This window comes from Dipteris shenzhenensis, chromosome 18 (genome assembly GCF_047967505.1).
Source record: "Dipteris shenzhenensis isolate YYH24624 ecotype China chromosome 18, Dip_SZ_1.0, whole genome shotgun sequence".
NCBI lineage: Eukaryota > Viridiplantae > Streptophyta > Polypodiopsida > Gleicheniales > Dipteridaceae > Dipteris > Dipteris shenzhenensis.
The window spans coordinates 10,138,199-10,150,225 of record NC_141613.1 but is presented as its reverse complement, the minus strand read 5'-3'; the positions used below and the strand labels follow the sequence as shown (position 1 = coordinate 10,150,225).

The 12,027-nt window shown below is 42.2% G+C and overlaps 1 protein-coding gene across 3 annotated transcripts in view; it reads right to left on the bottom strand.

The window, feature by feature from the left end:
• EMB2247 (protein EMBRYO DEFECTIVE 2247) overlaps positions 1 to 12,027 on the bottom strand; it is a 122,694-nt gene continuing 110,667 nt past the window's right edge. Inside the window, exons 20-28 of one of the 3 annotated variants that reach the window (XR_015542605.1) lie at positions 7,020 to 7,070; positions 6,723 to 6,835; positions 6,381 to 6,528; positions 6,086 to 6,190; positions 5,878 to 5,979; positions 1,676 to 1,748; positions 1,347 to 1,513; positions 754 to 1,206; positions 1 to 364 (exon numbers count right to left, since the gene is read on the bottom strand). Coding sequence is in view for 1 of the 3 variants with exons in the window: in XM_087389562.1 (XP_087245688.1) it covers positions 1,075 to 1,206; positions 1,347 to 1,513; positions 1,676 to 1,748; positions 5,878 to 5,979; positions 6,086 to 6,190; positions 6,381 to 6,528; positions 6,723 to 6,835; positions 7,020 to 7,070 (891 nt within the window). In the remaining 2 variants the exon portion in view is untranslated. Of the gene's footprint in view, positions 1,207 to 1,346; positions 1,514 to 1,675; positions 1,749 to 5,877; positions 5,980 to 6,085; positions 6,191 to 6,380; positions 6,529 to 6,722; positions 6,836 to 7,019; positions 7,071 to 12,027 lie in introns of all 3 variants that reach the window. The other 2 variants (XR_015542606.1, XM_087389562.1) reach the window with 2 other exon arrangements.

Below are 12,027 nucleotides of genomic sequence, written 5' to 3'. Positions count from 1 at the left end.
CATTCATTCAAGGATCCAAAGGCCATGGCCTCACACAATGAATTACAATAGAATAGAGATCCGAAATACAACTACATTCAAAAGACTCTAATGTATTCCATTGCCATTTAGGTGTCATCCATTGACAGGATATTTCGAGTTGAAAGACCATATCTGAATGTACTTCTGTCAATACTAATCGTGCTGTCATTCAGTTGAATACTGTCATTCATTGACATCATACTTCTGTTGTGCAACAATGGACACTGCAGCAATGAATACCCTATGAATAAAATTAGCACCTTTGAACTGGTCACTATACTTAAGTCTTCCAATGTTACATTATAAAGACCTTGATGAGCTGCAGTGTCCCAAGCTGCAACACCTGAAATACCATTTTATTTGCAATTAAAGCCTAGAAACTGAGTTAGACATGGAATGCTTGGAAAACCCGAATGCATGTGTGCAGGTCTTGTTTACTGTGTAGCACTACAAGATTTAGGCTATGGAAGAAGCTTCGTTTCACAAACCAAAGTTTCAAACTGATAGATTCTGGGAACAATAAAGACTCCGTAAACTCATAAATGTGCAAAAACAACCTTCAAGAAAGGCTTGGAAAACATGAAAATGGATCTTTCTTACAGATCTTTCTTACAGAACTAAACTGTGAGCTTTGAAATGTCAATCTAACTGAAATCCGTTTTTAAAAGGTACTCTTAAGGTATCTATCTAGTGGAAAAATATTGACCACTCTCTCAAATAATAAGAAGATACCTCAGAAGACCATGCATTGAATAACGAAATTGCAAAGATATGTCCATTGTCTCTCCAATGTGCAATGACGACCAATCTTTCACCCTGTTCAAAGGAGACAAATAGTGACATGTACCTGTCCACTTGGGGGAGCACTCTGTGCAGGCAGTGCCAAGCATTCGACTTTCCAATTGAATCTTAACCTTTACTTGATGAGGCAGCCCTGCACTTAAAAATGGAGGACCCCATTCATCCGACAGAAGTGCCCGTTCTACAATATTTGGGACAGCTGTTGGGATGATTTCATTTGGCGATCTCCAGGAATGTCAGTAATGTGCATCATCACCTTGCAGGACTCACTGCCATAGATTCCAAAACAGCTAGTCTCTTCTTAATAATCGAAAGCTTCTCCTCCACTTCACTTGCCTTTTCTTGTACACCTTGCACTACGGAAGCCGGAGCCTTCTCCACAAACTGAAAACCCAAAATTACAAGGAAAGCTCGTAATACAAAATTTGGTTCAACTAAATTATACAACAAAAATACTATCACAAGCAACAACTTACAAAAGCTGTACAACGTAAGAGAAGCCTAGAGAAAAGTGAGAGTCTCACATTAGCTGAGGAGAGTCGCTTAGACAGCCCTTCATACTCTGACTGCAGTTTTGAGGCTTGTTTTGAGAGCCTTTGCACCTCACTTTCAATATCCACAAGCTCTGCCAGGGGGAGGTATGCCTCCAGATCTTCAGATACCACCAGTTGAATTGCCTTGTTTGCATCGGCTGAAGCAACAATCCGACGGAGTGCAATCGATTATAAGTAAGATCATTAGTGCCTGAAGTTAGCTTCAGCATGCAATTTTTCTTTAGAATCATGTCCCTAAGTCTGCATATAGCAACCTTTCTAATATGAAGCTTTTCGAGAGAACGAGTCAGAAAGCATACCAGGAATTGTATCAGTTATTTGCAAGCTCCCTGAATCCAGCTTAGACAATGCAACCAAAACAGCTCTCTCTTTCTGCAGCATTTTAGCACATATCCAATCAAAGCTAGATGTGTACAACCACTGAACTAAGAATTGAATTCTAAGAAATCCTCACATTAAATAAATAAAATTTGAGCATGAAAATAAGATTGGGATTATACCCTGAACAATGCAACCTCACCATGCCTCTCCTCGTGGAAGTTGGAACCAATAATCTGACTCTATATAAGGACGTATATGACCACGATTTAGACGCCCTACAATCCAATTCCATCTAAGATGGATCAATCATCTAAACTTTACAGCATATTGAAAGTAATACTAGTGTTCATATGCATGGGAGTTAAACTGTGCTGCTCTTGCACTACCGGACTGCCAGGGAACCAAATCCCAATTCACTGCCATAAAACAAGACTATATCCCAGGCTGCAATAAAGCAGCAGTACACGAAAATAAATTGCATATCCGCTATTGCACTTACAACAGACATACCATCAAAGGAACAAAAAGACATTGTACGTCAATCATTGCTCTCAGACTTACCAAACAATGAAAAGACTACATCTCTGTACTGTGCAGACAGCGCTCACAAATACATTATCACTAGAAGAACCAAAATGGCACGTATTCTTTTGTGTATAAACAGCCTCCAAGATTTTTCAGACAAGATCTTTATGAGCGTGATCATCATTCCAACCATGGATATCATCTTTCCCATTGTCAGCAACAGAACTATACCTTCATCTTCTTTCTACCATCTCCTCACCTTGAACCTCGTCTGCATTCAGAAATCCTTCAACCTCCATTACTTTGCATGTCCTTGTATCTGTGTTTGATCATTTTCTTGCATATCTACAAATCATTAAAGCACCTCTTGAATTCGTGTCCCAGCTTTCCAATTGCTGAGCGGTACAACTCCACAGGTTTCCTAGTCGCAAGGCTCTCATCTGTTTCACCAGTAATACACTTCATGCAATGGGTCCACAGATTCCAAATTCTTTCTGATAGCAATCCTTTTCTAGCAAAAGATCAATTACGGCATGTATGCTCTGCTGGAAAAATAAGTGATGAGCTATCAACTTAGTCCATTGGTTCAGTCTTGGGGTAGATGGATGGCTAGGATTCTGAAATATTTCAAGCTTGGTATGTTCAACCTTAGTAGGGCCTAGGGAGGTATGCACCATGCCAATATATTGTTCGCAATGGCCACATGATGTGGCACATCCCCTCGAACAACCCTCATGGAGGGGAGGGATAGGTACCACATGGCACCATCACATTTAGGTTTCCTATTCATGTGTCACATGGATTATGCTCCCACACATTCCACACACTCTAGGGCAGCCAATAAGGTGGGACTAGATGCATTAACGTTCTTCCAATTTGAATTTGACATGACCTCGGAAGGATCCATTGACAAGAGTCCTTAGAGATCCCATAAGTTTAGTTTTAGGTGTGAAACCATGGCATACAGTTTTTGAGTTCCTTATGCAAGGATTTCTTTGGCTGTAGGTAATTAATTGCCTAGGGCAGTTAATACGTATAGCATTTATAGAGACCCCTTGGAGAAGAATGAGGTTACCCTATTGGGAAAAGGAAGGCTCTCGAGTGCAAGACACGGGTGATGTATGCAAAGAGATTATTGTTCATCAAGGGCTATCACCGACACAAGTGATAGCCCTTGACGAGAGTACTGCAGATTCAATCGATAGATCAAATAGACGTTAAGAACTAATATTTGGAGCACGTTGCAATCAACCTAGGACGTTTCTCCTAATTGTTGACAAAAGACACACACATGATCGTTGGGCTCGTCAAGAACACAGAAGAGCTTGAAGGTTTGACATTTGGTATCAGATCAGGATTTCTAACAAGGTTGGCAACGTAACCAAGTTAAATTGGGTTGTGCTTTGGGAGTTATGTAGCAAATTGGTTGTCAAAACAAGGACCAGTAAGCCAAGGTTATTTTGAAACGGTGTGGAGAGAGCATGGTCACATATCTAGGTGCCGGATGCTGCACACTGTAAGTCAGGTCTAGTGTGGCAGAAGTAAATGAGACATCCAACAGCCTGCTGGTAAAGAGTGATATCACATGGTGGGCTCCCATCATGAGCTGAAAATTTGAAGCCAGGGTCCATTGGAGTAGAGATTGGCTTGCAATCCTCAAACTGAAAACGATCAAGGAGCTGTCCAATATACTTGGAACTGTGACATCATGATACCCCCCTCAACATGAGCAAACTGAATGCCCAAATAATAGTGTAGCTGTCCCATGTCTGACATTTCAAAAGCTTGCTGCAAATCAGCCTTGAAAGCTGCAATATTTGGAGTATCTGGGCCCGTGATTAGCATATCATCCACATATAAAATCAGCACTAAAAAATCAGATCCACTCCCACGGACATAAAGAGTGGGCTCTGTGGGGCTATTCTGAAAACCAAGGGATAGTGAGTGTGCATGAATTTTGGCATACCATGCCCTGGGTGCCTGCTTCAAACCATAAAGGGCTCTTCTAAGCCAGCATACCTTGTTTTCAGAACCAACAACCTCAAAGCCAAGAGGTTGTGTCACATAAACTTCTTCCTGCAGATCCCCATGTAGAAAGGCAGTCTTGATGTCAAGCGGGTGCACTTGCCAATGGTGATGAGCTGCAATGGCAATGACACATCTACTATTAGATCCTTGCAGTGGGATCCAGGGGAATCAAAGTGGATAGTTGTAGGGCACCAAGAGAAGAGCATCCCCTTCTTTCGTTACACAATCAAAAATGCTAGGAGATTCCAGCTTAGTTGTAGAGGCTAGAGGCCCTCTAGAGCTCCTCATTGGGATACTTGTCAGATTTCTGTAGAGATGCAGAAAAAGTTTTGGAAGAAACTTTTGAAATCCCTCAGGAATACGAAAGTAACGTTATTCCTCTGGCTTACTATTCATGGAGGGATTGCAATGAACCTGTGGAGATCCAGGTTCACGGCTGACCCTACTTGTCCTCGATGCCACTCAGCAGTCAAGTCAGTGCAGCACTGCCTTTGGGAGTGCACTCAGACGAGGATGGTTTGAAAGGGTGTTGCTAGGATACTTTGCACTTTTCATAGAGCATCCTTCTTCATGACTTGGGGATTTGTTGCTTGGTTGTCACTCACTGGTCCACAGGCTTTTTTCTAGGGACATGACACGGACACAACTTTCTTTATTCGATGACATCTTGAGGAGTCATGCTCCCTCCGAGATGTTCCGTCTACTCCATTCAGAGCTCCCCACACTTCTGTAGACACATCTTGGGATATTCTGGCTAGTATCATTGCATGGCATATTTGGAGAGCCAGATGTACAGAGGCTTTGGAGGACTCCCAGGTTCACCATTCTCAGACTATGGCCAGTATCTGGGCACATACTATACACACTTTGATGGCCATTTGGGTGAACATACAGGGAACCTCCAGGACTGCTACTGCTAGGAGGGTTGCTTTTCTCAGAGTTTGGAAGGATTGTCCTTTCTTCTCCGACTCTCCTTCAAGGATGAGGTGGCATTTTCAGCCGCCACTTGGGATTTTTGTTTGCTCATTCTAAGCTGTTTTTTCTCATGCTTGACATAATGTACTCCCGCACTTGAGCTTGCTCTCCGGTTTTTATTCATACTTAATGAAGTACTTTTCTTGCAAAATAAAAATAAAAAATCATTAATTGCATGGTAAAGGGGTCATGGCAATTTAAAAAGAAAAAAGACTAAACTTTGATTAATTGAATTACTAATATGTGGCCATGGTAAATACCCATAAAGAGGTGCCAAGCCATAAAAATGGAAACAACACCTAGAAAGAAGACATAATCAGTCCGGTTTGTTGTTTGAATGATATTACTGTTGAGAAGGAAGAAGTGGCAATGAGAAGAGAACCTTCTCAGGAATCGGAATCAAGGGATCTATTTCATCTTTTCAACTCTTTCAAAACTATGATCAGACCTGATCTGAAGTTCTCCTTAATTTACCAACTTCATATAAATTGCATAGAAAAACTAACAGCTTCAACTCCATACCCAAATACAACGCATTCTTTTTTATTTCATGCTTGCACATGTAAAGCAAGTGCAGTCATTTTGCTTTTTCCTTAACCTTCGTGTGCACAAGGGTGCTTCTTCTATTAGATTTCAGAGCAGTGCCACTTACATGTAAATAACTCTGCAATCTGTCACTTGCAACCAATATGGCTGATATCCGTTTTCCAGGCTCAACCGAGTACTCGGCTCTTGCATTTCGTATAGCACGTATCTGTAAGACATTGAAAGATCCTAGATATGATGTGTTTGAAAATCAAAATGAGAAGAAGCCAAACAAAATGAAAGAGTTAAAGGAATGCATTGGCTGTAAACGATACCAAAGTTTGCATGGTTTCAAACTGTTGCAGAGCCTCAGGATTTTTGGGAAGATCACAGTTGGGCCACGGTGCTACAACAAGAGCCCCTTTATTATTGTAAATTCCCTGATAAGAACACATTATTGTCAGTTTTTTTGAAGTCACTGGCAGATGAATATCACATGTTCGCAAATTTAATGAAATGAATTAAGCATGTATTGATCTTTCCTATATTGATATCAAGAATCATGCAAATCCCGAGACCAAAATCTTAATGTGCATATCAGCCCTCAAAGTCGTGACTCGGTAATGTCACCTGCCAAAGTTCTTCAGTAACAAAGGGCATAAAAGGATGTAGCAATCTCATGACATTATCAAACACGTACAAGAGCACCGACTGTGCTAAAGCAGCAGTAGGAGCGTCTTGATGCTTGTAAAGGCGCGTCTTACTGGCTTCAATGTACCTAAATACGAAGGACACTACAAAATCTCAAAATATTGAAGACCTGTGATCTTTTATCTGGAACCTTCTATTTTAATTAATGCTAGAAAAGCATGCTATCTAGAGATGAAAGCATAAAGACAAGCATGATGGAGATAACAGCATTTGAACAACTATTTATTCACTTTAAGCCGAACTCGATGCTAGAATCCTTACCAATCAGCAAAATCACTCCAAAAGAAGTCATAGATGGCACGCCCAGCCTCTCCAAAATAAAATTTCTCATAACTGCGTGTTACATCGTCTATCACATTGTGAAGCCTCGACACCTACTCATAATAAAGGAAAAACACTATAAACACACACTGTAAAGGCTAGTATTGACAGTCCCATAACTCTATAACCTTTTGTGTGTGTGTGTGTGAGCGCGCGCGCACGCGCACACACACACACACACACAGATAGACAGCGAAGATAAAATGAGCTGCAAACTCAATAAAATGGTAAACTTACAATCCATTGTTCACACAAGGGAAGTTGCCATAGATCATCTTGCGAATCAAACTGCATTCCAAAAGGGGGGGTACTAAGTGTTAGACCTCTTACCCCGTAAAACTCAATGAAAGAACCAAAATGCTTCAGGAACACACACAAATAACACACCCACGTGCACACACATGCACACCCGCACGCACGCATGAGCATGCGTGTACATGTCTCGCATGCCCCACACTTGCACACCCTCACATGCGCACACAATTTACACCATGCTTTCTCAAACTTGAATCGCGTCCGCCCATCGTTTGTGTCTCTACAACCTGCCTTCAAAGTTGGTCCTACCTGTAGCAGTAGAGTGTTGAGAGGAAATGCTGCAAAAAACAGGTGGAATGAAGGCTAAATCCACTTGGACAGCTCCAAAACAGCTTCAAACATTGATTTGTGGCCTTGAACCGAATGCTCCTCCAATCAGAGAGCACAAAACCCAGAAAACAGGTCGATTTCATCTGTAAACTGGTTGCACATGCTGGAAATGCCTGAATATGCAGTCGCCTCACCCTGCACAGCTCCTAGAAGCAGCCTGCCTCCAAAAATGAGATGGAGGCTGAAGTTTATCATAATGAAAATCGAACTCTTCACGACAAAAATGTTCCCCAAGGGTACGTGAGCTGAGGGGAAGTGCGTGAGAGCTAGGGGCAGCCTGCTTTGATACCAAATTGAGAGTTTGTGGAGGTGGAGATTCGAGAGCTAAAAAACGTGAAGAAAATACAAGAGGGCTGTCAACATGACAAAACCCTAAAACCTAGGGTGAGTCAAAATTGACTATACCACTAACTTAACCACTACTATGGTTAGGGTAATTCAAAACTGACTGTACCACTAATTGTGGTTAGGGGGGAAAAAGCTTATAAAGGAAAAAAGTGCCATTCACCCTTAATAGATCGGGCAGTCCTTAAAGATTAATATTACTGACATTCTTGAGCATGGTTTCCCAACATATGCAAAGGTTATAGACTATACAAAGGAAGGAGTTTGTACTACCTCACATGTGCGCTCCGTACTTGGCCGTACCAAGCAAGACGTCGTACAAGATACCGTATAGCCGTCGTACAGCTGTACGGCCAGATCTACAGCTCGGTGCAACTGTCCCATTCAACCTTCACATGCATTGATGTCCTCTTGTAGGTGATTCTTTGCTGGTACCTTTTTCAGGGAGCGATTGTTTGGCTAAGAAGATTTTTAGGCAGGCATTGTTTGCAGATAGCCATTGTTTGGCTTAGATCTTGCAAAAATTTGGGGCATTCCGTATTTGTGGGCAGACATTGCAGTTGGGTTGCAGGTTGTCCAAGAAATTGGGGTTTTTGCAATTACATTGCAATTTTGCAGTGAAATTTGGGGCTTTTGCAGGCAGAGTGCAATTTGTGCAACATTTGGGGCTTTCAGACCATTTGCCCTCTTTTGTATGCAATCTCCCACAAGAAATTGGGGCTTTTGAATTTAAGTTGCAATTTTGCAGGTAAAAGAGCATTTTGGAAGTCTGCACACAGTTTTGGACTCAGTACGAGTCAAATTGCAGACTTTTGCCACCTTTTGCAGATTCTATTTGCAGATTTTTGGGCATTAAGCAGAGCATTGTGGTGCATTTTGAGCCTTTGAGAGGCTGTGACAGTATTTGTCACTGTGGGCATATTTTTCTTTGCAGATTTTACTTGTGCATCTTACATCCCAGGAAGGGATTTTACTTGTTCAGTTTGCTGTATTTCTGAGTTTATCTGGCAAAAATGGCACAGAACAACTCAAATGAGGTGTTCGGGGTTCTCACATAGGAGGATAAGTTGGATGGCACCAACTACTCCTTGTGGAGTTTCATGGTTCGAAATATCTTAGTTGGCAGAAATCTTTGGGATTATGTCAATGGAGATGAAGGAAGACCAGATACAACGCCTATACCTATCACTCCTACAGCTGGAGGCAGGGGTAGAGGTACAAATACAGCACAGGTGATTGGAGCAGCCGCTCCAAGAGCTCCCACAGCAGAGCAGAAAAGATGGGACTCTAGAGATGCACAAGCTCTTTCAGTAATTTCACTTTCTGTCAAGAGGTTCATTATACCTCATATTCGGTCATGCAAGACATCTATGGTAGCTTGGGTAATACTGGAGAGTATGTTTGTAGCAAGAAACGATGCCAGAGTTTCCTTTCTGAAGCGAGAACTTTCCCATACACATATGGAGGAGGGAGATTCCATGAATTCTCACCTCACGAAGCTTCAAGATCTCAGGGAACAATCTAAGGGAGATGAAGAAAGACCAGATACAACGCCTATACCTATCACTCCTACAGCTGGAGGCAGGGGTAGAGGTACAAATACAGCACAGGTGATTGGAGCAGCCGCTCCAAGAGCTCCCACAGCAGAGCAGAAAAGATGGGACTCTAGAGATGCACAAGCTCTTTCAGTAATTTCTCTTTCTGTCAAGAGGTTCATTATACCTCATATTCGGTCATGCAAGACATCTATGGTAGCTTGGGTAATACTGGAGAGTATGTTTGCAGCAAGAAACGATGCCAGAGTTTCCTTTCTGAAGCGAGAACTTTCCCATACACATATGGAGGAGGGAGATTCCATGAATTCTCACCTCACGAAGCTTCAAGATCTCAGGGAACAATTGCTGAACATTGATGGAGTCATTCCGGATTCAGAGATGATCTCCACCACTCTGAACTCTCTTCCTGAGTCCTATCTTGGATTCCACACCTCGCTGAATTTGTCATTGAGGGGGGGCAGCAATCCTCTCTCCTTTCACGAGTTGGTAGAACTTCTGTTGCAGGAGGAACAAACACACAAGAATATGGCAACCCGGGCTGGCGAGCATGCTATGCTCTCTAAGTTCAAGCCCAAGGGTAAAGGGCAGCATAAGCCACATGCCCATCAGCCCACACATCAGCATAAAGCTGATTCTGGACAGCCTTCTTATAAGGCACAGGGTGATACAAACAAGCAGAAAAAGAAGGGCATCTGTCATTATTAGAAGCCAGGTCATTATATTGGGGAGTGCAAGAAGCGCATAGCCAAAGAAAAGAAAAGGGATTCTGATATGGCTGTATCAGATGCATTAGGTCCACATTGCCATGATGGAGGAGATGTTGCAGCCAACTTGGTTGAAGAGCACTATGCCTTTTTGACTTGCACTTCAGATTTTTCATTGAGTAGTTCAGATACTACAGCCACTAATGATGATGACCCATATGCTTTTTTGACTTGCAGTTACGATCCTTCAAAGGATGAATGCTCTTTAAGTGTTGATGAGACACTACATACTTGGTATTTTGATAGTGGTGCTTCAAAGCACATCACTTCCAAGAAAAATCTGTTTGTAACTCTGCATTCTTCACCCACCAAGAAGGTCACTTGTGCAAATAATTCTTCTCATTTAGTATGTGGAGTGGGAGATATTATTCTCACATCCACTGATGGCACAGATTTCAGAATTTCAGATGTACTCTATGTGCTAGGTATAAAGAAGAATTTGCTTTCAGTGTCCTCACTAAATAGAGGAGGATTTCAGGTTGTTTTTTGATGATGACAAGTGTGCAGTCAGAGACAAAGAAAATGAATATGCTTTGAGGTTGTCTGGCACTTTGTATCGAGGTCTTTTTCAGCTTGATTTATATGAAAAAAGATCCCATCTTGCATTATCAATTAGCACTCCCACTGCTGTGATGCACAATGCAGAGTTATGGCATGCTAGGTATGGGCACATGAGCTATGGCAGCTTAATGACACTTCAGAGGCATGATATGGTTGATGCATTACCTCCTTTGGAGTCGCCTCCTCCTCATGCATGCGAAGGTTGCATTATTGGCAAAATGCATAGGCTTCCCTTCAAGAAGGATGGTGCAGTGAAAGCTACAAGCAAAATGCAACTTATTCACAGTGATGTCTGCAGTCCCATGAGGACACCTGCTTTTGGGGGTTATCTCTATTTTGTTACATTCATAGATGACTTTACCAACTACACTTGGGTCTATGGTCTCAAGGAAAAATCAGAAGTGTTTATTCATTTCAAACACTTTGTGGCTATGGTTGAAAATGAGACAGGACTCAAGGTGCAGACACTTCGCACAGATTGAGGGGAGGAGTACATGTCTCATGAATTTGAGACATTTCTGAAAGCAAAAGGCATTATGCATCAGCTTACAGTGAGGCTTACACCTCAACAGAATGGCAAAGCTGAGCGGAAGAATCGCACCACCATGGAAATGGATAGATGCATGCTCACAAGTAAGAAGTTGCCTCACAGGTTTTGGCTGGAAGGCCTCATGTGTGTAAACTATATTTTAAATCGGGCTCCTACAAAGGCTTTGAAGACAATCACTCCCTATGAGGCATGGCATGGGAGAAAGCCTTCAGTGGACCACTTCAGAGTTTTTGGTTGTGTTGCATATGCCCACGTGCCTGTGGAGTTCAGACACAAGTTGTCAGATAAGGCACTAAAATGCATTTTTGTGGGATATAGTTCACAAAGCAAAGGCTATCGTCTTTACAATCCTGCTACAGGCAAGATTTTTGTCAGAAGAGAAGTCATATTCTCTGAAAATTCTGCATATACAAATGCTGAATTTCAGATTCCGGCCTCTTCAGATGATGGATGCTTCCTATAGCATTTGGTTCCCCCGCTGAAAATCAGAATTTACAGCAACCTCCGCCAGCTCCACAAGTACAGATTCAGCCCCCAGCTGAATTGGTACAACCTCAGGGTGTGGATGAAGTTGTCAGACAAGAAATTCAAGAGATACACGCAGCCAAAACAGTCCCGCATTGGCTGCTTCAGACTCTCAGGGAGAGTAGGCTTGAAGCTCCATTGCTTGGCAGAACTCGTAGTACAGTAAGGCACATGGAGGGAGCTCATTCAATTGAATCAACTTATGCAGGTACTCTTCTTGATGAGGAGGAGCCTGAGACATTTGAAGAAGCAAAAGATAATGTGCATTGGATGAATGCCATGCACGATGAGTTGCAGTC